Consider the following 26,042-nt stretch of genomic DNA (forward strand, 5'->3'; position numbering starts at 1 on the left):
CATCAGATCATTAATTGTGCGCGTTCTCTCCTCGTTTTACGTATGAAAACTTTCGCGGCGGCGTGAGAATGCGAATTATCGCGACGCGAGGGAGAAACCTGCCCCTCTTCTGGCTTTCGGTACGAAAGCGCGGCATTACGCTTACAGCCAGGTATTCGAGCGTGGCAGTCAGCCGGGCATGGGTGTAAGGCTCAAGCGTAAACGCGGTATTTCACCGCGACGCGAAAGGATTAACCCTTACGCGGCCACCGACGACCCGAGATCCTTTGATTCAGGAATTTTTTCCGAGGCGTTGCTTCACGAACCTTTGCTAAAGAAACAGAGAACGTCGGCTTCGCGCACATTGCACGCAGATTATGTACGGTCAGCATAACGATATCTATTTTGCCAACACAACGCAAATTCTTCGCGACGTCGCTCGAAGAAGGAAAAGCTACATTTGTACAGTAAATATTTTATACGCTCGATTAAGATTATTTTTATTTAACGTAGTACCAAAAAAAAAAATAAAATATCTTTTAAGTAAAATGAAAACACGTCATGGAGACTTTGAAAGAAACACATCTTCTTTCCGTACAATTTCTTGTTGAGTAAGATTAAATATTCGCAAATAAAGCTTATAGATTTGACCGTTAATTTTCAGTTAAATCTAAATTAATTCCCTTTATCTTATTTTATTTCGTAAACGTAAATATCAATCAACTTTCCTGTTTGAGAATTACGCCGTGTATCAACATTCTTGAGTCATACGTACGGGCGGGGACGTATGCAAGCGGAGATATAGTGAGTCTACATGTAAGATGATAAGTCGCAGATAAGAATGCTTAGCTAGGATAAAAGAGCGGTGCAAGGTACGCTGCTACGTTGGAATACCTTTTTATATGTTGCGCATAACTAAAGGTGACGGCAGCGTCATTCCGCACGCATTCACATACGAAGAACCAGAAAATTTCCTGGAAGTATTACCCGTGAGAACATACCGACACTTTCGGCATTTACCGAATCAAGCAATCGGTGTCGTAGACCGTAGATGGAAAGCAACACTAATTTCTAATCTAATCAAATCGGACGATTTGAGGTAACTTTCGGCTTATCTAATTAATTTTGTCATTTTTAAATATCAACGAGGTTCTTATCATAAATTAAAATCCAATTGATCCTACGTCTTCTTTCTCCTATTCATCTTTAACTTAAAAAAAAAATCACAGATAAAGGTAAGATTATTTATGCGTAACGAGTGAATAAATGCAATGATATTTCGAGTCGTAAATCTCGTGTTCGAGGGGCATAAGGTTCGATCTTATATCGCCATTTGCATAAGTACAGGCTCCCCAGGGGTATTCTATACACAACCGAGTGCTGGAAAAGATCAGGACCGTCATCAGCTCGGAACTTTCACTGCGGTACCAGAGAAGAGACACTCCATGCGTCTGTTAAATCCATATATAGTGACATATGTCAGGGGAACATGCACACACTCTATATTGGGGACACACTACCCTGACCTGCGGTAGTAATACGAACAAGCGTGCGTGCGTGAGGGAGGGTTTAAAAATAGGGGTGCCACGGTCCCTGAGGGATCAATGAAAATGCCAGTTGTACTTGGCATTTTAAACACCTCGACAAACGTCGCTAATTAAATCTGCTGGCTTATAAAACGCGCCCCTTTCCTTCAAACGGTACGTCAAACATTTAACGGCCTGCGGGCATTAAGCCGATAAACTTCAACAAGCTTTACGTTGAACGTGAGATAAAGACAGAATCCAGGAAATGCGGGACAATACCGTGTAACCGAGTAAACATCCTTTGCTATGTCCTCTTTAAAGCTCTGAAGCCGTTATAAATTATATAAAACTGATAAAAAGAGAAATTTGATAAATTATCTTTCACACTTTAATTTATCATGCTTTAAATGTATTTTCAGTCAAAATTACGCGCAACTTATTGCAGCGAGCTAAATAAATCTATAAATTAAAAAAAATAAATTTTTTAACAAGCGTTTGCTTCGCATTTTTGGCTATTCAATCTGTGCAGTTTATTTCTAAACGCTTTCCTTTGTTGTTATACATCGTCTACCTTCCATTACTTGTATATTTTGCTCACACGCGAGATGCACAGGATTAGCTCGAACTCACCTTTCCGCTGGTCTTCGCTATCAGAATGAAGCTCCACGTCGTGTAGTCTCATAGATTGCACGAATCCTCGCCAGTGACTGCGTGAGCGTTCCCTCTCGCCAAGATCGCTCTTCAGGTTTGCCAGCTGTTGATCGGACTCTCTCAAGAGTCCATCCAGAATATCCGGTCTTTCCAGATTAGAAGTTGCTTTAGAATTCTCTTCCGCACTTGCTCCTCCGTTCGACAAGTCCTCCCTGCGATCAAAATCACGATCATCTCGGCTCTCCGACTCGTAGCGCGGGTTACTTCCATCCGTGGAGTAACCTGTGTCCTTCCAACCCCAATTCTTTGAGTTTCTTCTTCTGCGAGCGGGAGGACGCGGATGATCCTCCGAATTCGCTTCTTCCTTCTGCTTTTGCTTGCCTCTTAGAGTTTTCTCCGGAATCTCTTGGAGAATTTTATTCGACGCTTTTCCGTTCTTACTCGACATCTTGTTAGACACGTTCTTCGGATTGTTGTATCGATCCTTCAACGACTCCCGATTACTTCTGGACGCCTCTAAAAGTTTCTGCGCCAGCAACCGGGTTCTATTGATCTCTGTGCCTGGTTTCTTTGGCTCTCTCTCCGAATCGCTCTTGAGCTTTCTGTCATTGCTGTTCTTGCTTGTTGTCCTGGACGAAGAATCCGTTGAGTGGAACATCTGCTGGTGGAACATCTGCTGGATCTTAAAGATATCTGATCGGATTTTGGCCGAGGTCGGCGCGTCATTCCTCTTGTTCGAGATTGACAGCAGTAATTCCGGTCTCTGTGAAGGACCTCTATGATTCCGTTGCGTTGGTGGAGTGTTCCTCAGCCTCTCCAAATCCTTCAGGTCCGCCAGCAGAGAGTTATGAGTCCTCGATATCCTGACGCTGCCATCCTCGAGACCCGTAGCAACGCTACGCGGTCGATTCTTCGAGTCTGATTTGCCGATCTTGTCGATCGGCGTGAGCGATTGATCCAAGAAGACAGTCTCGCGGATCTGACTGATGTTGCGCAGCTTGGGTGCGCCGATCTTCATGCCGGTAGTCCTCATGATTACCTTCTCGACCGACTCGATATCCCGCTCCCGTCCTAATCGCCTCTCCTCGATTATACGCGCCCGACTGGCGTCAATCGGCGTCACGAACGAGTTGTTGTAATTCGGGCCCTTGACGGACGTGACAACCCGCGAATTCGGGCTGGGATTGGCGGATCTGCTGCTGCGTAGAGGAGACACCCGAACCAATCTCGGTGCATCCCTGGGATCGTCCGTCTGCAAACTGCCTCGATACACCATCTTTTCCTCGTCTATTTTAATCGTTTCTTTTCGTCACCGGTAAGAGTGAAGATTATCCAAAAAGATTGTTGTTTATCTGAAAATTTAAATATCAAATGAGTACTGAAATTTAACATTGTGTAACTTAAAAATATAGAATAACTACAAGGACGGTTTCACTAAAAATTTAGCTGGATACAGGTCTGAAGGTAATTTTGTTAAACCATTAAAACAATTATGTAGAATGCTCAAGCTGATTGCTAGAGTGTCAGAACATTTTACTGCATTGTTCTTGATGCTTGAGAGTTCTCTATAATTATTTTGATGATCCAACAAAATTATTTTTAGACCTATGCTTAGCTAAATTAGTAAACTCATTTTTTCTCTGTATATCTAAGAAAATAATATTTATACATATATAAATTTCAAAATATATGCATTTGTATTTATATGTATATGTATATTATCGAAATATTGCAAAATGCATAAAGGATATCAAGAGCTGGCGGAAAAACATTTTCAACAAGACTAATGCAATATAATAATATACAACGAGATTCTTAAATTATATATATCTCGATTGACTCTATCGATTTCAAAACGATTATCTTCACAAAGACGGAGCGAGAACTCAATATTATCTTTCACCAAATATAAACGTTATCTCAAAACGTATAAAAGATACGATTACGGGAAAAGACTTAACTACGTCAAGATTATTATTACGTGAACAAAACGCACTATTAAAATGTACCATTAAGATTATAATAATAACTCTCAAGGCAACTAAAATCAAATCTCTGTCAGCAAGATTGTTAATTATTGGGTAGGTAACGGAAGAGCCAAATAGAGCTATAAAAGCGGAAAGTCGTACGAAACGATCCGCCGCTCTCTGTATGATAGCCCTGTTCGTTGATCGATACGCAATGATTTAGCCCGCCACCATGGAATTAATAATGGCCCTCACATCGACGTTAATCTATGCAAATTATAGCGGTGAAACTTTAATGCCGTTATGGAACAAAGCTCACGCCCGACCGGACACGTTGATGTAATTCTAGTCGTTCGAGCAAAATTTTCTATCGCGAAACGAGCTCAAAGACGAACATTCGTTCGCTTACAGACTTAATCTTGTCTTTTACATTTTTTGAATTAATGCACTTGTAATAAATTCCAAAATGGCTAAACTATCCTAATTCCAGAATGACAAAATAATAACTCGTTAGGAATTAATGAATACATTCATTCAGTGTCCGGCAAATTCGCTTTTCTCTTTGCGACCTTCTTCTCTTCTTTTCTCTCGTTTTTTTTTAACAATACAAAATTGTGTATTGCTTAAAAATATTTTTTTTTTTAGATTTTATAAAACGTTTTATTAAAGCGTTGTTTTATATCTTACAATGTTACACAACCTTTGCGAAACACCACAACGCTTTCCAAAACTCTTTTTTTCTCTTCTTTAATAAAGAGAGAAAAGAAAAAAATGTTGGTTTTTGCTACCTGCCGCATTCACGCGTATCGACGCCGGTGAGTTAATTTGATTCGCAAGACCGTCCGATTTTTGAGTCTCGTTTGTTAATTTACTTTGCACAACACCCGCCGTTCGATCCTCGCGGCAGACTTATACGGTGCGATGAGAGAACACCGGGCGGCTTTTACCGCAAACCTGCCGCGCAAACGTGCGTCGGCTCCAGCTCTCGCAAGGTCGTTCCGTGAACGTTCAAATATCGCCGACCACGCTGAATGAAAATTGCTGTCTTGAACGACGTAACGTTTCCTCAGGAAATGCACGCGCACAACGAGTCGCTAAGATTTCTTTTTTTTGTTAAAAAAAATATGCCAGTCTATAATCAATGGGAACGTGTCACGGTTTTCCGGAGGATTACCGTGGTAGCTGCGTTTCATGTGGGTGTTATGCCACGCAACGCAACGCAACGCATGTGGGCAGCGACACCCGGCCGCGCACATTTTGCAACTCGCGCAACTAGCGCTCGTCTCTGCGCGCGTGTGGGAGTTGCACGCTGCGGTCGTCCAAGCTGTGTCGAACACGGTTGCATTCTAATCGCAACCGCGCGTAGGGATCGAGAATCATTCGATGGTGTGTGCAGAGATCGAGGGTTGACAGTTGGGTGTCTCTCTCTTTCTCTCTTTTTCTCAAGAGCCCATAAATGGCCAGCGGGAGCGATCGGCTCCGCGCGATGCCTCCTGCGATCGAGATAGATCGATTAAATCGACAATTACTATGCAATTACCGTCGTCAACGTGATATAAGCTCCATGATGCAATGGCTAGATGTTTTGTCTTTGCACGCTACGCGAGCTTCAGGCCCGCGAGCGAAAACTAGTCCGCGACTTGCGATGTTCTTTACCGCAATTGTCAATGCCGTAAAGTTAACGTCTAACGGACCGTTAATTTGAAATGATAAAATCTGCGGTTCTCCGCGTACCTGTTACATGACACGATACTTACGTATGGTAATGAAATACTTGCAGCTCACCGGCGAGCACACGGTCCCGCTAGGTATAATTAGATTCTATTATGATAAATCGCATGAGTTAACGAAGAAAACAAAAGCGCGAAACTTTCCGAAACGTTTCACGATAACGGACATAATTAGGGATAGTATGCCTCGTAATTCAGGTTGAATACCAGCCAGGTGTACCGTTGGACTTGTCTTGAATTCATTATTAATTAGCGACAAGCGTGACTACCAGCTGATCGTTAATCCTAGACGATCCCGACAAAGTTATTTTAGATCCAGAAATTTATTTTTCGAATGACTAATCGGCGATATAATTATTTAATCATTGTAATCAATTTTGCAGGTGCGCGTGTGTGTGTAAATTCATACTATTTTTATTACCCTTCTAAAATAAAATAATACGTGAGATAAAACAAAAAAATTAAAATTAAGATTTGTTCTTTTTTCCATAGAATTTGCGGCACTTTTCTTCATTAAACAATTTTGCGTAACATTAATAAAAATGTCAATAATTTCTTTCTTTCTTACTTCTCTGTAACCGGATTTTTCTTGCTTATAAAGAGATCGTGCTACCTAGAAAACATTAATTGAATTATTAAGATTAAAAAATATAGATATAAGTACGTAACTTTCAAGTCACGCTTACAAAAGATAATGTAATGAATAACAACAGAAAAGATTTATTTCAAAATTTGCTTTCTTTCTTCACGAAGACTGACTATTTGGTTTACGTTCTACTCTCACACGAAAATTGTACATATACAATTTGATTGCTAACGTGAAAGGAAATACGATGCAGAATTTCATTTTATTCGCTATCTACGGACCACATTGGCACTTATCCGCGGCAGTCACGTTCACTTTAACTGACCAAACGATCATCATCGCCGTCGATGCGCCTAAATCCGCGAATCAGTCACGCCGCGTCAGACTCGCTCGCTCCTACGAAGAAGCGAATAAACGCGTAAACCTCGTACGTTAGTAACGGAATAAACGTCGTTTCCCGCGTGCTCGAGACTCGGCCGAGCAAAATTCGAAATCGTCCATCGCGCACGTAGACGCTTTTACACTTCCGGCAGCATTCCGAGCGATAGAAAGAAAGAAATGGAGAAAAGGTGAGTGATTCGCTCGAATTTACCTATTTTATTTATGCGTGCGATTCGGCTCGTGAGATTAGCTCCAGGAAACCGTGAGATTCACAAAATCTCGTCGGACGAATCGCCCCTTTTTCTCTTCGTTTTCCGCGTTGATTCTTCGATAACGGGAAAATCCTGCTAGCTGTAACTCGCGGTCGCGGCCGCCGGTCTCTCTCTCTCGTTAGATCTGCAACACAAGAAAATTCATGCATTTTCCATTAGTACGCCATCACGAGCGGATCATTTTACGGCTTTCCACGCGTAATGGCAGTACGTTGCTCCCATTCTCGCCGCTCTTTGTTAATCGAGTAGGCCGAGGCGGCGGCGTTGCCCGCCATCACGTCTAAGTGGATCGATCCGTGAATAAGTTGGAATAAAGAATTATCTCAACGTTGGTAATTCAAATAAGACTCAGTTGCGTTAACGCAAAACGCTGACCCAATTTCACCTCGCTCTCTGTATAAGGCGCGCGAGGGACTCTCTAACTTCGGAATGACGGAAGAATGCATAGATTAAAAGGAACGATGCTGATAAATGCAGAAAAAAAAAACAAGTTACGTAAAGTCTGTATCAGACTATGCATTGGAGATTGAGGATTGAAGATTAGAGTCTTACCAATCAGATAATTTTATTTTTTATCGATTTCGTTCCGATTGGTTGAATTCCAGTCTCCAATTCGCAATCCTTAATCTTCAATGCATAGTCTGACACGAGTTTAACAGTGTGTACAGTCACAAAACTAATTTCCGGACACACGAAACATTGGAAGTTAAGTTTATTTAATGCTACAAAGCATTTGATGGAGGTGCATCACTGCCAAGGATTTTTACTTCCAATCGAGCGCTCCCTAAAAAATTGTAATATTTAATAAATTTGTAGCATAAATTAATTTCCTGCGACTTAACTTCCTAAACAATTTATTATGTACACCCAGATGCTATATCCATAAAAAAGATGTTTCCTATTATTAGTACCGGTAATAACGTTTTTATTTGAGCCGAGGAAGCGTGCACGCGGCGGCCCATTTGTCCCCGCTCGTTTACAACAGGGAGATGACAGCGTGTGCTTTTTTCTCGATTCTCGTACACCTAACCGAGAGAGTAATTTCCCGAGATGTCTATATTTAACTGCCGTGTCTAATGATTGCGCACGCGGAGCTGTTCCCTTCCACTCGGACGTCGCACTTTGATTACGTCGGCGCGCGGCATAATGCGAATCGCATCTCTCCGTCAATCTCCGTGTGAAACTTAGCGGATCGACTTCCTCCGCGAATTATAGCCATTCCGAACGGACCGCGGAGTGATCCAATTTCGCGTAAGTGGATGAGAACCGACAGCGAACCGTTCCCGTCGCCGCTGCATTCTGCGTCGGTTAGTCGTGCAACAGCAACGGCGATCCAGTCCCAGAAAGTCGTGTAAAGCGCGCCTCGCGCTCTGCCCCCGACATTTACGATCCTCCGACTGCCGAAGACCGCTTCTTACGGGGGAGTGATGTAATCGAATTAAACGTAATTCGCCCGTGTGTAACGCAACTCGCGCCGTTGCCTGTTTAAAGACCACTGTATACCACGTGAACCGCAAGGCGATGAGACTCTCGCTAATTAAAAATCTCACGTGAGCCATTCTTTCTTTAAATTTACCTTGATTTATCACTGATTGTTTCGATCACGTCGAAAGAGCGACGTTTCGCGTAACGTTGCGACTTATCTTTCCGGCGATAAAAAAAATGACGCACAATTTATATCTCGCGTGACAGTACTTTGCGATTTACACACGAAATAATTATCGTCAGCCTCGGGGCCTAAGGCTACGGGATTGCGTAACTTTCCACGTCGGCGACGGGAACGATCATAACGGTTCAATTAAAGTTTCTGATCGCATCTCTATGCTATTTTACAGCGCGCACCACCGCGCGTCGACTGCTCCACGCTTCGGAAGCCGCCGCGGTCCGACTTCCGTGAGTAAGAACTGACTGATTTACAAGTCCGCGCGCTTTTTACCTTGTCTGTAATCTCGTCCTTAACCACTAATTTGTTACCGTATCTTTTTTCCTCTTGCCCATAACGGAGCGCGAGCAAATCGTTACAACGTTCGTGAGATCGGTGAATCCGCGGATCGCCGATTGATTCGGAAATCTCTAAGTGACTTTCGAATTCCTATCTAAACGTTACGCGCTATCTGACCGCTTCGTTCGTTTCACCTTCTCCTTCGAATTATGCAGAATCCGTCGCTGCGTTACGTTCAATTTCCATTCGATTGCTATGCTTTCTCCGGCGCGAATTACCGCATCGAATTTTATTTGTTTTCGTATGCATCCGCGCCAGCTTCTTTCTCGTTCGTTAACTGCTTGGGCTTCGAACGCGCTGCAAAAGAAAAAAAAAGCACCGATGCACCGATGCACCGCGCCGATAGCGCATAAATTTACTCTCTTTCGACAATTAGCTTCTCCTCCATTCATGATAAACGATCCGCACGAAATGCAAACTACCGACGCCCGGGAATGCGCTTCCTCCTCCGTAATAATACAATTAGTTCCGACTAAAATTTCGCTAATTAGGTTTAATTACCTTCACGACAGCCGAGCGATCCTAAGATCGTGAGTCGCCAATTTTCGCTGGCTCGGCCTCCGGGAACGCGGATCGCGCTTCGCCGCGCGCGACTGCAGTTCTCTTCCTCTTCTCTTATCTCCCTGGGCTCGGACGTTTGGATACGCGATAGCACTATTTAAGGACTTTCAGCACGCGCGGCCGGAAGAAGAGAGCACGGAATCGACGGGACTCTCGGGCACGGGGGCCTTGCAGAACTTTATCGACAAGAACGTTTCACGCGCATCGCGCGCTGTCATAATTAGCACGGAACCGGCTGGCTTTTCACATCGCGCCGGACACGCGCCGAATCTCTCTCTCTCCGAAAGTGCGCGCGGACTGCGCTCGCACGAGGATCGCCGCGGCGCAGTTTCTCCTCCCGCGTCTTCTCTCCCGAATATGCGCTGCTTTTTTCCGCCTTTGCTATCTTCAGATCAGAATTTTATTAAAAAGAATGACGCACACTTATCTTGCGCGACACCTGCTCGTTTAGTCTCTTTGTCTCATTTTGTTACTATTTCTATTTTACTACAGTATAATCTCACTTTTTTTTTAATTTTCCGGTTTTCTATAAATTTTGTTGTAATTTTTTATATATTATTGCACTTTACAACGTGTACTTCGGCATATCTCTTTGATCTCGTTGACAAGCTTAATCCTTTCAAAAAATTAAATAACACGCTTTCAATGTCTTTTCGTCTCCTATTTTTTTACAATTTAATGTTACTCTTCTCACTGAACCGCTCAACTCTCGTCCGTCCACTTTATCCTTCGACCTCCTCGATGGGGCTTATCTTTCGGAACTCGTTGCACTCCTTGGTCGCGCGGCTCGCGTGCATGCACCATTCGCGGAGAGACCGTTTGCGGCCCGCGACCGCACCATGTGCCCCCGTGCCGTGAGAAGCACTGAATGGGTTCGTCAGACACGAAACATAATCGTGTCTACGGCAGGCGGATAGGCAGCAGTAGGTACAGCTCTTTTCCTTTCCATTCCATTCCGCCACGGCAGCGACGGCGGTGGGGCACCACATCGGCATCATGCCCCCACTGTGCGTGCGAACACATACGTACGTGGTCCACACCCACGCGACACCCGGTATACGTGGGTCGCCTCCGCCAACGTTGATGAGAGAGAAAGAGAGAGAGAAGGGAAATGAGACGGAGATTCGAGCGGATTTATTTCTCCGTCAATGTAAAGTGCCTGTGAGAATGATAAAGAAACGTGAAAGGCAACATTAATCGCGAAAAATGTTGATTACATCAAATAAAAATAAAAATTGCAAGTATAAACGGCGACATGGAATATAACGGGTGAGCGAGAGAAAGAGAGGAGTCTTTCCGGTACGTCCTTCAGAGATAAAGAAAAAAAAATAGCCTGTTGTATGCGTCGAGGGTCTTGATGATCGCCTATTTTGGATAAAAACGTGCCACGGCAATTAAGCGCTTTTACGAGCGTTTCGCAATGGTACTTGGATTACTATGCTGATCGAGCGATACGTCCGCAGCTCTTTCGATTCTGACATTGAATAGAGCGTCGAATGACCATCACGTCCTTCGTGACAAATGAAGAGTTTCACGAAAACAGCGAGTAAACGTATACATATATAAACGTATATTAATCGATTAATCAAGAAAACAGAATTGTGTGGCGCAATCTGCGAACTAAATAGAAATTAAACGCTCGTTTTTTTTTCTCGATATAATTTAAATCAAAAATGTTGGAAAAAAATACGTACGAGAATACACTAGTTACGTCGAACCTACAATTACCAATGATATTTATATAATACGTACATATGTTAACATATAACGTTTAATCTACAAATTAATAACATTACTACAGTTCAATGTTATTAGTTTAATATTAGTTATATTGCGGTATCAAATATTTTATATAATTAATGACTGCATAATACCTTCATCATAAATATGAACTAATTATATTGCTTTTCTGCCGCGTAACAGCATACATTACGTCAATTATTTACGACCTACTAACCGTACCATTTGGCTCATGAGATTGATGAAAAGAAAAATTGATACGCTTATAGAGTATCTTCAAAAGACTAATCAAGTTATCAGACGCTCCTTTATATCTAATAATAGAACGATTAGATGGTTCCCCGATCACAGTCTCCCGACATATCGGGGACAACGACTTACGATTTTATTGGATTTTATTCGTCGCGCTGATCGCTGCTTCTTCTAAAAACCATCAATTGATGGCAGTGTCGCATAAGAACGAATGATATAGCACATAGTTAACATCTTCCTACGCTCTCGGATACGTGTTAATGAGCTTCGCAGTGGCCGAAGAGGTTTCAGTGAATTTACTTAAGAAGTCATCGAGTTTCCGATCTTGCCGGATGCAAATTACTCTCTTCGTTAAGGTAGAAATGCTATTGTCATAGTTAGCACCGGGCTACCTTGGAAATATTATACTTTGAAATTATTTGAGCGCATAACAAATACATATAATTTCCATAAAAAAGTCATTAAATCGTTATTCAAGTAATACTATATTCCAGATAAAATATTGCAATAGTTTGCTATCATATATCATACGTCAATGATAAGGGTTTTTATTTTATTTAATTTCGACAAAAACTCTTTTAATTCTGCTATCAAATAAGCCTGTAGTAGTAATAAGCTGTAGTTTTAATATAATTCTACGATAACTCATAAAGTTTTTTATAAATATATTTATTAGTTTATATGATATATTAATGTATTTAAATATCATTTATCTTAAAGATTATTATTTATTTATGTAAATAAATAAAAAATTTATTTATCTGTGTAACGTAAAAACTCTCTCTAAACCACTTGCAATGAATAGATACTACCGATACGAATAACAAAGGAAAGAGTTATTGTACGATTTTATGGCTTCATTTCTCGGGCGAGACCTCACCCGTTGTCATCATCATCATCACCAGCATTGTTTTCTCCAACAACAATCATCGTTACCGAACGTTATTGTTTCCTGGATCGCAATTATTGTTATTGTTACGATCGGCTCTCTCTGTGTAATTCGCTCTTTCGTCGTAAGACGAGAGATGTAATGGCGTTCTGGACAAGCCCACAGATGACACAACGCGCCAACAATGACTATCATGTGCGACAAGAGAGAGGCCAGTCGAAGATTCTTGTTTTCCTCCTAGAACGACAGACACATCGATCCTTGCGAGCGATAATAGACAATCGCGAAGTGCATTTCGAGGCCGTCCGCGCGAAGATGCATCATTAAATCGTCTCGCAGTGCAGTCGCGTCCCATTCAGCTACCGAATGCTTCTTTTTATTTCATCAAATCGTTTCTCCGGAAATGCACCAAGGAAATAGCAAAGTTTCCATATTTCCTTTTGCTTTAAAAAGAAAATTAGAAATTGAATTAGTGAAGAAAGAAAAAATAAATTGAAAGAGTGAAAAGAAAACAAATGATTGAATTCATGACAAAGTAAAATAAAATATAAATATTTATTATCGGTAAGCTGTATTTTTCGTTGTGTGTTGCGTAACCGCTACGGTTCTTCTTACGGTCGCGATCATTGTGGTTTACACGTTTGCATTGCAAACCGCGTCTGAAAGAAGAAAACGCTTCTTTTTAAGACTTTGTCATGTATTTCGACACTAAAAGAAGACCTATAAATTTTTTAATTCTTTCCCACATAATTACAACCTAATGAGGCCAGTGCAGTAATAGAAGAAGCAATCTCCCGACTGTTGTCACGCTATAACCATTGCGTGAAAATCGCGTTTAATTTGTCGCTGATTGGTGGTACTCGCGAAGATGCGTTCATTTCCGTAATGGATAATCAACGCCGTCGTTGCTAGCTTTGGTACAACGGTAAAGGCGGCTCATGATGTACATACGTATACGATGTAGATATATTGTACGTATACTGAACCGATAGTACGCCATGTATGGGACGATTGTCGAGATTGATGGGTGCATGCAGGTTTTTCTAATGAGGCAAAGGTCACTTCCGGTCAAACATAAAGCGGAAATGTAAGCGCGTGCTTGCTCGCATCCGTTGCGCCCGCCGGCGATGCCACCTGAGTGCGTATCGAATCGACTGCTGCAAGAAACTGCAAGCTGCGGATGCGAACTTCCGCTTACCGATAATATAGACACTATTATTATCAAAGTTAGTAAATCTAATATAATAGATGAAACAATCATTTTTGTAGACATAAGTTGAAGGTAATAATGTTAAATAACAATTTATAAATATCACAATTATAAATTGTATTTATAATTAATAATTATATTTTATTTATAGTTATGTAAATAATTATTATATATTACAATAATACAACTAATAATATCAAGTATCTAAAAAGCTGTGTAAAAATAATGGACTAATATTTAAAATATAAAAAGTAAATATTAAAAGAAATTCGCTCTTTTGGTCAAACAATCCTACATAATAAAAAATTGAGTATCTACGATATTATTTTATAGCGATTACAATATATTCCTGAATCCTATATAAGAATTGTAAAGAAGTACAATTATAATATATTTATAATATTAGATTATATAACAGAGACAGCGTGAATTTTATTACGTCCTCTTAAAAAGATGATCAAAATTCTTAAAAGAATAGAATGCCTTCAAAAAAAGTTAGACAAATGTTGTAATATGTATTTCACGAAAAATCATCAGAGTTATCAAAAAACTATGTTGAATAAGAGAAAACAAATGGTAGAATTGGCAAGTATATCTTACAGGAAACACAAAAGATCGTCCCGATTACGAGGAAATCACATTCGGCCAGAGGTTGCAGAAATAGGTACAGAAGGCAAGTAACTGTATCCCAGTTGAATGCATCGTTTATTGACTATCGTTCGTTGGAAGTTTCAATCATCAAACAATGAGAACATCGGCAAGAATACATGGAAGAATGAAAAGCAAAGATTTGATGCATACCAAATGGAGTAACGATTCCCACATTTATGCATCTTCAAGAATCTACCAGCAAAACATGTTATTCAGATAACTCTGACAATTTTTCGAAAGTTTCGAGAGACGTGAAATTCCATTAATCTAACTATTTTATGATTTTTGGAGCTTTTTAAAAATTACGTTATTAAATTCCCGCTATTTATTATAATTTATATTATATTAATACAAATTATAATCTAATATAAATTCTATGAAATATTTGTTTTTTTCCAAAACAGTAAGATAAATTTTAAAATATTTTATTATACTTGCTAAATAGATTAATAACTTTTATTACATATTGCAAATACTGTTTTACGTCTTTGTATATACCTAGCATTCAAAGCAGTTCTTTTTTTCTGTGTTATGGCCAATATCCAAATGGTCTATTATAATAAAATTCTTTAAATATTTGATTTAGATCATTATTTTTCCTTTGACATTTATTCTTTACGTCAAGATTATGACTAAATTTTTTAATAAACAGTTTGTTGTTTTTAGATCGAGTTTTAAACGAATAATACACTTTTTCGATTATTAAGATAAATAGTGCGACCATCATACTACCTGCCACTATCGTCAAAATCGGCGTTACCTCGAACAAACTGACTTTAACAAAAATAGTATCGTGATGAGGAATATTTTTTGGCAAATATTCATTCTTCAACTTGCTCATAACACCTTGGACTTTAAATCGCCGAAGGCTAAAAAATGTGGAAGATATTTAAAATACTTGTCCTTAAACAATGAAGTAATTGTAAATAATTCAATCTAAATGTAATGTATCATTTCTTTGTGATTTCATAATTTCAATATTAAAAATTAATGATATTGTCGAATCTTTATAAGTAAAACACAAATTTTTAACTTAAAAATTATTAATCTCACGCATTAACAATATTAATAAAATTCATCGATTTACAATATGCAATAATAAACATTTGAAAGTTACAAACATCAAACAACTTAATAGTAAAGAATATGACACAGTCTTTTAACAGAGGAAAGGAGGAAATTGCGGAAAAACTAATGACCATCGTACAATGTCTAAATAGACTGTATAAAAAATAAATGTTAACGTTTGCTATTAGAATTCAATGCGAATTAAAGCTATCATGATGTTCAACCATCCCAGATATATTCCACGACCGCCGTCTTTCCTCTAATAAATTTACCTTCAATAATAAAACATATATTTTTATAAGTATAAATATGTATATGTGAGACTTACTGATAATTTATAAACTTGGTGTAAGGACTTCCTTTCGCTAGCATTAGTGCCATATTATCGATTCTTCCAGAACTGATATATCCGATCGTACATTGTATTTCATTATTCAAAGATATTCGGTTCAATTCCGTCGTGTAAAACGCCACCTTCTCTCGCTCACAGATCTGCATATAAAAATAACGTAAATTAACTTAATTTTATACCGTTAATTACATTAATTACATAAAACTGCTAACTTGTTTAAATCCTTCCGACAATGTTGCAGGCAAGCGATGTTCAACGTCCCTTAATGCATATAGTTTAATAAATACAGAGTCCGTAACGTGCTGCAAAATTTGAAAGATAAATAAAAAGTCATTGTTTTTTTTTCTACTCATATAATCAGACTTATAAATATAATAAATTAGAAAATATAAAAAATTATATTCCTTATAAATTATCACTAGTAATATTTGCGTTATAAAGATATAAAATATTTGAGAACTATAAAAGCAGATCAAATTAAGTTTTTTAATGTTTAAAATTATATATATATATATATATTTCCAAATTCTCTAAACAAAATTACTAAATTACCAAGATTTGTTTACATCATATAACGATTTCAAAACTTCATAGACTATAATCGCGAGATCGTTTTTATTCACGATCAAAATTCCAATTTAATTTTTACAACTAATAAATTATGCAATGTAATTTCTAAGCATTAAGTAATAACGGACTTACACTAGAAAGCTCGAGCTCAGCGCCGTTTTGCAGTACGAGAAATTTGTAAGAGCTATCTTTAACGAAATGTTCCAAAGAGGTAAAACGCAATTCGGGCATAGAACTCGTGAGATAGCTAATCACCGAAGCGGAATACATAGCCACAGTTACTATCGATGTAATACACAACGATAAAAAAGCCAATCTCATTGGTATTTCTTTGGGCAATACTATGATCGTATAAAACATTATACATATACAAATATGCGTTATATTCTACAGAGAGCCAAATACTACATATGTTAGTATATATGACATATATTAATGCATTAATTGCATGAAACGTCACTGACAAAATTTATAAATTATAAAAGATAAATATTTATTATGTGAGAAACGTTACCTGGTAGACTCTGCTGGCACAAAATGCCCCAAACATTAATATAGTTTTCGAATATTAAATTTATCGAGAATCCCTTCGTCTTCATAATAGTCAATATAATTGTAGCGATTATTTTTAATATTACTATTGATATCCATACTTCAAAGCTAAATGCCTAGAAGATATATAAGTGACAGAAAGAAGTTATTTATTATATTGAATTTTGTTACACGCGCATGCGGAGTCTTTAGTTACGTAAATTATCTTAACACTACTTTTCTTCTCAAATAAAGATATACATAAATAATTTTAAATAACTTTTTTAATTTTATGATATAAACAAGTATAATATAGTCACTTTATAGCACAATCTTATTAGTCCTTAAAGCCTTTGATTTCATTTTATAGTTACAGATTATTGTATAATTTTAATGCTAATTAATATAAACCAATAATAAAGATTATTATTACTTTAAAAGACATGGCCCAGTCCACATCCTTCTTATCAGACTGCTTAAAATAGAGGTAGTATTTTGATCGTGTCAATGATATGGTAAAGTCGACGAAACCTTGTCTTTGGGTTGTCCTCGTAAACGCGGATACGCCGAGATCAGCTTCGTCAGCTATTAGTTGACCAATGACACCTGTCCAGACTGCCGTCTTTTCATTCAACGCGCCAAATGTCTCCACTGGATCCACAAGCTTTATCGTGAAATTCATCACTTTGCTAAGTTCTATCAGCAGCGCACCAAGAAATCCACCGAGCATACCATTCTCATACGAGACCAGTGGCGAGTTCTTCGAGCATTTATAAACAGAATTATCACGTTAATCTACGCTTACATCTACCTATTGGTTATCTTTAACACTAGAACTACAGTACAATTTCTCACGAAAAACGTGCAATTGAAAAAATCATGTTACTTAGTTCCTTTATAATTAATCAGTTTCTTTTTTTTAACTTTTATATAAGTAAACTTCATGCACAATCACAAAATTAGATTCTACAAACCATAGATTAATTATAAAGTTAATACAAAAAACAAACGGTCATTTTGACCGCGGCCATCGTTCTAGTGTTAAAATACAATATCATAAAAATTTGTGAAACGATTACTTTTTAAGAGATTGTTGCTCACAATTTTTTTTTATTTTTTACAATGTTAGCTCGTGATGGTGATCGTAAAAACAAAAACTTACTCTTACTGACCCCACGCGCATTACGCCGCCGAACATGTCGCTTCTCCTGGCAAAGAAGTTGTCTGACGTCTTCAAGATCAAACCTCTGTCGGAAGACCATGTGGCTAAATCGAACGTTCTGGTGATATTGTGGCGAATGGCATACCATTCGGCCAGGTTTGGACGATCATAGCACAGGACCAGCATCTGAGTGCCAAAGTCCACGTTGAATACATTATCAGTAGGACGTTTGCAATACTTTTCGAGAGAATGCTGAAGAAACATAACGAGCCAGAAGGGGAAAGACATAGGTTTTATGGTCTCTGTGATCGCGCTAAACTCCCTCATGGTCTCCACGGTGTCGAGGAAGACGACGAACAACGGCCGCGTGACATTGTTCACGTACCCGTTGTACTCGTTTGTCAAATCTGAGAACGTTCTGGTCACAGTCATGACTCGTTGCTGTGAGAGTTTGCGAGACCATGTATGTATTAATGTCTTCATGTTCAAATCTGTGGCATTGTATAATAGATCAATAAAATATTAGAAAAACATATTAAATATTTAATGCAATTTTTTGCATTGATTCAATATAATTATTTTTAAATCAGCACTTCAGCAAAATTGTTCTTTCTCTGTAATTATTTATTAACGTTATTAATAATTATTCAACCTTTTTTAAACCACAGTAATTTTTAATTTAACTTTACTATTCGCAGATATCTTTAACGTTAAATACTAGTATAACGTAGATACTAAAATAATTTGCACGTAAAATTACTCAATATTTGTTTGAAAGTTAGCAGAAACCTTCTTTTTGCTAGATAATAAGTTAACTAATGCAATATGAAAAAGGAGACTGCCGGAAACTATTCCCTATACTTACCATATATGTCAGATCTCACAAAAATAACACACGAGGTGAGATAATATCTGTGAACGTCGGTGATCAGTCGAAAATAATTGTTGATATCTACTCCCTCTGTCAACGGTTTGGTGCACAACACGAAAAAGATTATTGCGATCGATTGTAATGTCAAGTATTTCATTTCAAAAAGCACAGAATGAAAGCAAGAACTCAAATAAACTATTACCGTATAAAAAATATAGTTTTAAAAACTCGGAAAATTTGGAACTTTTCAATTTTTCAAAATTTATTGGAGTAATTCAAGTATAACTAAAAAAATTTATGGAAAAATTGAAAAAAAAACGATTTTTCTAAGATTTTAAAACTAAAATATAAATATCTGTTTTGTTCAAATGGGTATCGTTACGTAAATAATTAATGATAAATTTGGTGCAAAGAACTATCATTTATGTAAATTGAAAAAGACGAGAATGAACAGACGCAATTGAATCAGTATGTCTTAAGTGGCAAAGTTTACTAAAAATAACAATAAATCACAGAATCCTTTAAAATGGAAAAAGTGATACGACGCCTAAAAATTGATCAAAATCTAAGAGTACCACTATTCAAGAATACGAACAGACTGACGGATGATCATCACGAATGGGAATTTATCGGATCCGAGAATCTAGTTCGTAATTCATGTTGTTTATCATTTTTTCTTCAGAGAACACAATAACGAGGTTTGCTGACGTCAGCAATCAATATTATTTATATCATCGTTTATATATTATCAAAGATCTTGTATGTTATATCCAAAACAAGAAAATGTGTGATTATCTTTTACCATTTAATAACATTATTAAAATATTTAATAGCAGAAAATTATCGAATTCAGAACACTTTTTTAAACACTGATTAATTAATTTTTTTTATATATTTTGTTTTATATTTTATACAGTGCATTGAAGATAAAGGCATCTACGTGTATGTCTCGTTATTATGAACAGTTTAATTATTCAAGAAACAACCTGTTACAACTGTCTATAAATATATAATGATTAATGATATATTATTAAGCTTTCACTGCGGTTCAAATTGATGATTAACAAGGTTTTAAAATTTAACATAGCGATAAAATATTCGATGAAAAAAGCAATTTGCAGCGAGAAATACCAGATTTATTTTATTGGAGCCACGAAAGATCATCCTTATTACTAAGGAATCACAGCTAAGAGGTTGTAGGTATAGGTACAAGAAAAGTTATTTCAATTTTCCAGTAAAATGCATCGACGTTTATTGGCTATTGTTTATTGAGACCTTTAAGTCGTAGAACAATGAAAACCTAGGTAAGACTACGTGAAGAATAAAAAGCGGGTATGTGATACATAACAAAAGAACAACTACTTCTATGCACCTCCAAAGATCTATCAGGAAATATGTTATTCAGATAACTCTGACGTTTTTTGGGAGACACAAAGCCTAATTCGTGCCTGCATACACATCTGAATATCGTTTTTATAATTTTTTATAATTTTTTGAGCATTTCAAAAATTGCGTTATCAAACTCTCGCTATTTATTAAATTGTAATCTAATATAAATTAAAATTGCATAAAATATTTGTTTTCTTCCAAAACAACATGCTATAATATATCTTAAAATTACACATGAATTGATAAACGTGATAACGTATTGTTTTGTTTGTATATATCTAGCATTCAAAGCAGTTTTTTTTCTCATTATGGTCAATATCCAATCTGTTTATTATAATAAAATTCTTTAAATTTAGATTTAAATCTTTGTTTATTATTTGCAATTTATTCTTTATGTCGAGATTATGGCTAAATGTTTGATTGAACAGTTCATTGTTTTTGGATCGAGTTTTAAATAAATAATGCAATTTTTCAATTATCAAGATAAATAATGCGAGAATCATACTAGATATTACTATTGTTAAAATCGGCGTTACTGCTTGCAAATTCACATTTTTGTAAATAGTCTGACGCAGAGGAACATTTCTTGGTATATATTCATTCTCCAATTTGCTCAGAATACCATTAAACCTAAATCGCCGCAAGCTAAAAAATATGAAAGATATTTAAAGTATTTGTACTTGAAAAAATAAAGTAATCGTAAGTGATGCAATCTGAGCGTAATGTAGCATTTTTTTGTATTTCAGAATTTCAACACTATTAAAAATTAATGACATTGTTACATACTTATAAATATATTATTAAAATATAGATTTTTTTCATTTTAAATTCTTTCCCTTCATTTTTTCTTTTTTTAAAAAAATTATTACAATTTATTAATAATCGCTGGATTAGGTGTAATATTTTAAAATTTTGATATGGAAATAAAAATTTATTTAATAAAATATTATTTTCTTTTCTGTCACCCAGGAAAAGCCACATGTAATAGACATTATAAAAACGTTGGATATAAAAAAAAGAAATAAAATAATAAAAAGTGAAAGAAAAAGGAAGAAAACAGTTTTTAAATATGGAAAAAAGGTGAAGATGAAGAGAAGAAAGGAAAAAAGAAGGGAAAAAGGTTAAAATAAAAAAATCCATATTTTAATAATATTAATCATTAATATAACATTTGTTATAAAAAGTGAAGGTTAGAGTCATAAGCCAGCATTGAAAAATTAAAAAAACGTTGCATAAACATTACATTGAAACATTGTAATATTGTATGAAAGTTATAAAAGATTTCTACAATGTTACTACAAGCTTGCGGTAACGTTTAAATGTCCGCAATTTTGAACCTGAAAATCTTTATGACGTTTCGAACTATTCGAGATCGTCTATTGACTTTACTGTTGGAAGAAACTAAACGCAACGTCAGTAATTTTCACTTCTACCAATTGCATTATTTTTACTTTTAATAATCAAACTTATTTTCGAACAAAGGATTAATAATAAATTTACATTAAATAATGAAACATTCCGTCTTAAAAGTATATAAATATGTATACTTAAGACTTACTGATAATTTATGAACCTAGTGTAAGGACTTCCTTTTGGTAGTATTAGTGCAATATCCTCGATTCTTCCAGAATTAACATATCCTATCGTACATTGCAGATTAAGTTGAGAAGACTCTTTGTTCAACTTTGAGGTGTAAAACGCCACATTTTGTCGTTCGCAGATCTGCATAAGAATGACGTCAACCGATTTATTTAAATTAATGCCAATGATTTCATTAATTATGTAATATTGCTTACTTGTTTGAATCCTTCCGACAATGTTGCTGGTAAATTCTTCCTTTCATCTCTTAATGTATACAGTTTAATAAACAAGGGGTCTTTAATATTCTGTAAAATTTGAAAAAAATAAATACACAATTTTTCCAATAATATTATCAAAATAGAATATGTGTAAACTTTATAAACTCTAGCGAAAGTAATATTTGCGTTATAAGAATATAAAATATTTAAGAACTATAGAAACAGATAAAATTATCTTCTCTAATGTTTAAAATTATTTCCAAATTCTATAAATAAAATTGCTAACATTTATTTACATTGTGTAATAATTTCAAAATTTTATAAACTATAACTACGAGACTGTCTTTATTCGCTTATTCAAACTTTCAATTAAAATTTTTACAATTGATAAATTGCTCAACGTAATTTTTTTAGTCTTTAAAGCAGACTCACACTAGGAAGATCGTACTCCGCGCTGTTTAGCAATACGAGAAATTTGAAAGAGCCATCCACAACAAATTCATCCAAAGTGGAAAAAACCAATTTTTGCGTAGAAGTCGTTAAATAGCTGATCACCGAGGCAGAATATATAGCCATAGTTATTATCGATGAAACATAAATCGAAAGAAAAGCCATTCTTATTGGTGACTCTTTAGGAAATCCTGTAATTGTATAAAATATATATATATACATGCGTTAGGTTTTAAAGCCAAATATACATATTTTAGCATATATAACTGTATAAAACAATATGGGAAAAATTATACTACATAAATATTAAGTATCTATAGTTACCTGGCAGACTCTGCTGGCAATAAATCCCCCAAACTTTAATATAGTTTTCAAATATTAAATTTATCGAGAATTTCTTTGTCTGCATAATAGTCAACATAATTGTAGCAATAATTATTAATATTATTAATGATATCCAAACTTCGAAGCTGAATGCCTAGAAAATTTATCAAAGAAAGTAAGAAGTTATTTATTGTAATAAATTGCGTTATCCGTGTACAAAATCTACGTAAATAATTTTAACGCTACTTCTCTCTTTTCAGAAAAAGATATATTTAAATAAACTTAAATAATTTTACTTCTAATTTTATTATATGTGCACGTATAGAACTAAATCTTTGTTTAGCATAGTTTTACTAGTCTTTAAAATTTTTGTGCAAATTGTAATAATAAATAAATTGTAATAATAAATTGTAATAATTTTATAATTATAAAATTATAAAGTTACAAGAATTTGTAACGCGGTGTGATGCAAGTTTTCTCTGAAAGTTGTGCTAGTCTCGCGCAGTGAGAGACTCCGCTTAGCCGCGTGCATGCCGTTTAAAGCCTTCCCACTCGGGTTATTGACCGCAGCACGGCCCCGTCAGACAGGCACGTGCGTTCCGTCTGGGCCGCCTCCCCACTATCCTCGGCCGACGAAGAGTGGGGAGGCGGCCCAGACGGCAAGCACGTGCGCCTGTCTCACGTGATCACGTGCGGTCAAAGACCCGAGTAGGGGCTTTTAACCGGCGTGCACGCGCGCCTTGGGTGAGCGGAGTTTCTTTCGCTGCGCGAGACTATCGCTATAACTTTTAGGGAGATTATTTAATAAAATATTTTTTTTTTTCTTGTCTTTCAGGAAAAATCACATGTAATAGACGGATAGATATTATAAAACGTTGAATATAAAAAAGAAAAGAAATAAAATAATAAAAAATAATAGGAGAAAGAAGAAAGGAGTTTTTAAATACGGAAAAAGATAAAGATAAAGAGAAGAAATTTTCGTAACTGTATAAAATTGTACAACTTTAACATACATTAACCTAATATTAATACACTTGATGCTCTTTAATATACATCAATTATAAAGATCATTATTACCATGAAGTACATGGACCAGTTCACGTCATCGATATCGGGTTGTTTAAAATAAAGGCGATATGTCGACCGTATCAATGGTAACGTGAAGTCGACGACATTTAGTCTGCGGTGTTTCAACGTAAACGAGGAGACGCCGAGATCAGCTTCGTTAACAATTAATTGGTTGATCACACCTGTCCAACCTGTCCGTTGTTCATTAAACCAGCCAAATGCCTTCTCCGGATCCAAAAGCTTTACCGTAAAATTCATCTCTTTGCTGAGTTCTGTCAGCAACATACCAAGATATCCCCCGAGCATACTATTCTCATGTGAGACCAATGGCGACCACTTCTTCGAGCATGTATCAACAAAAATGTCACGTTAATCTACGCCTATTGCATCTATCTATTGATCATCACTAAATTCTAATATCGTGACAATTTGCAAGACGACTCTTTTTTAAAAGATCATCGCTCACAAACTTTTCTGATTTTTTGTAACGTTAGATTAACTCACGACAGTGATCGAGAAAAGCACGAACTTACGCTTACTGACGCCACACGTATAACGTCGCCAAACATGTTGCTTCTTCTGCCGTAGAAATTCTCTAGCGTCCTCAAAATCAGACCTTTATCGGAAGACCATGTAGCTAGATCGAACGTTCTGGTTCGATTATCGTGAATGGCGTACCATTCGACTAGGTTTGAGCAGTCGTAACAGAGGACCAGCATCTGAGTGCCAAAATCCACGTTAAATATATTATTGCTAGGATATCTGCAATATTTCTCGAGGGGATTTCCAGGATACTGAAGAAACATAACGAGCCAGAAGGGGAAAGATATAGGTTTTATGGTCTTCGTGATCATAGCAAACTCGCTCATGGTCTCCTCGATGTCGAGGAGAACGACGAACAACGGTCGCGTGACAGTCTGCTGGTACCCCTTGTACTCGTTCATCAAATCCAAGAAAGTTCTGGTCACAGTCATGACTCGTTGCTGTGAGAATTTTCGGGACCACGTGTGCACCAGTGTCGTCATGTTCAAATCTGTGATATCCATATCAAACACGGCATTTCACTTAAAATTTGTGTTGTTAATATTAAATATTGTCTAAACCGCAAATAAGATAAAAAAATAATTTCTTATAGGAGAAATTTTTAAAGTTAGAAGTAATTTAGTGCTTTTTTAAACATTTTATTCAGTACTTTTTATTTAAATCTACAAAATAAAACAAAGAAAAGAATTTTACAAAATTAAAAATTTTATGATGAATTTATTCATCATATAACTTAGTAGCAATATTAGAATTTTAAAAACTGAACATATATGTACATCTCTGAAGTTAAAGCATATAATTAAATAGTATCTGTATAAAATGATTCTATTATAAATTTAATAACACATAATTATTTATTTTTCAATAAAAAAATATTGAATTATTTTATAACGTGTTGTTAATAATTATTCAACCATTTTTAAACACAGTAATCATTAATTTATAATTTATAATTTAACTTTACTGTCGGCAGATATCTTTAACATTAAATAATATCTTGTAGTACTAAAATAATTTGCAAATGAAATTAATATTTGTTTGAAAGTTAGCATAAACACTTTCTTTGCGCTAGCTATAATAACAAATTAACTAGTGCAATATGAGAAAGGATTGCCGGAAACTATATTCTATACTTACCGTATTTGCTAGATCTCACGAAAATAATACACGACGTGCGATAGTATCTGTGAACGTCGTTGATCAGTCGGAAATAATTGTTGATGTCTATTCCGTCTGTAAGCGGTTTACTGCTCAGCACGAAGAGTATTGCGATCAATCGTGGTGTCATGTACTTCATTTCACAAAGCTCAGAATGAAAGCAGGAACTCAGGTAAACTATTACTGTATTAAAAATATAGTTTTAAAAGTTCGAAAAAAATTGAAGCTTCTCAATTTTGCAGCAGATTTTCTTGATTACTTTTCAATAAAACAAAATTTATTGAAAAAATTTATATACAATCAAGAAATTCCACAGAAAAAAATGAGAGAAATACGATTTTTCCAAGCTTTTAAAACTAT

General features: G+C 36.3%; 3 protein-coding genes across 4 annotated transcripts in view; all 3 read right to left on the reverse strand.

Annotated features, from left to right (window-relative positions):
* LOC105195151 overlaps positions 1-10,538 on the reverse strand; it is a 32,602-nt gene extending 22,064 nt beyond the window's left edge. For both annotated transcript variants that reach the window (XR_005574749.1, XM_011160422.3), the window contains exons 1-3: positions 9,596-10,538; positions 7,032-7,216; positions 2,136-3,508 (exon numbers count right to left, since the gene is read on the reverse strand). Coding sequence is in view for 1 of the 2 variants with exons in the window: in XM_011160422.3 (XP_011158724.2) it covers positions 2,136-3,432 (1,297 nt within the window). In the remaining variant the exon portion in view is untranslated. The remainder of the gene's footprint in view (positions 1-2,135; positions 3,509-7,031; positions 7,217-9,595) is intronic.
* A 4,266-nt stretch (positions 10,539-14,804) lies between these two features.
* Positions 14,805-18,532, reverse strand: LOC120357867 (glutamate receptor ionotropic, delta-2-like). Its single transcript, XM_039449657.1, has 7 exons — positions 18,081-18,532; positions 17,352-17,678; positions 16,902-17,055; positions 16,520-16,728; positions 16,030-16,119; positions 15,794-15,957; positions 14,805-15,266 (listed from the first exon to the last, which is right to left on the reverse strand). Exons 1-7 carry the CDS (start codon positions 18,510-18,512, stop codon positions 14,927-14,929), a joined length of 1,716 nt encoding a protein of 571 aa, XP_039305591.1. The 5' UTR covers positions 18,513-18,532; the 3' UTR covers positions 14,805-14,926.
* A 1,719-nt stretch (positions 18,533-20,251) lies between these two features.
* LOC120357769 (glutamate receptor ionotropic, delta-1-like) lies at positions 20,252-25,820 on the reverse strand. The gene is made up of 8 exons (XM_039449257.1): positions 25,662-25,820; positions 24,515-25,041; positions 23,991-24,320; positions 22,914-23,067; positions 22,572-22,780; positions 21,899-22,176; positions 20,722-20,985; positions 20,252-20,399 (listed from the first exon to the last, which is right to left on the reverse strand). The coding sequence occupies exons 1-8, from the start codon at positions 25,810-25,812 to the stop codon at positions 20,252-20,254; spliced, it is 2,061 nt and encodes a 686-aa protein (XP_039305191.1). The 5' UTR covers positions 25,813-25,820.
* Between the last annotated feature and the right edge of the window lie 222 nt (positions 25,821-26,042).

This window comes from Solenopsis invicta, chromosome 5 (assembly GCF_016802725.1).
Source record: "Solenopsis invicta isolate M01_SB chromosome 5, UNIL_Sinv_3.0, whole genome shotgun sequence".
Classification (NCBI taxonomy): Eukaryota; Metazoa; Arthropoda; class Insecta; order Hymenoptera; family Formicidae; genus Solenopsis; species Solenopsis invicta.

Coding starts and splice junctions, on each gene's coding strand:
- LOC120357867 (XM_039449657.1), bottom strand. CDS start 18,512: ATGACTGTGACCAGAACGTTCTCAGATTTGACAAACGAGTACAACGGG. Junction 17,679..18,080: donor TGCGCGTGGGGTCAGTAAGA/GTAAGTTTTTGT, acceptor AAATGCTCGAAG/AACTCGCCACTGGTCTCGTA. Junction 17,056..17,351: donor ACTGGGCCATGTCTTTTAAA/GTAATAATAATC, acceptor TATATCTTCTAG/GCATTTAGCTTTGAAGTATG.
- LOC120357769 (XM_039449257.1), bottom strand. CDS start 25,812: ATGACACCACGATTGATCGCAATACTCTTCGTGCTGAGCAGTAAACCG. Junction 23,068..23,990: donor ACTGGTCCATGTACTTCATG/GTAATAATGATC, acceptor TAAATTTTCTAG/GCATTCAGCTTCGAAGTTTG. Junction 22,781..22,913: donor TTGCCAGCAGAGTCTGCCAG/GTAACTATAGAT, acceptor ATACAATTACAG/GATTTCCTAAAGAGTCACCA.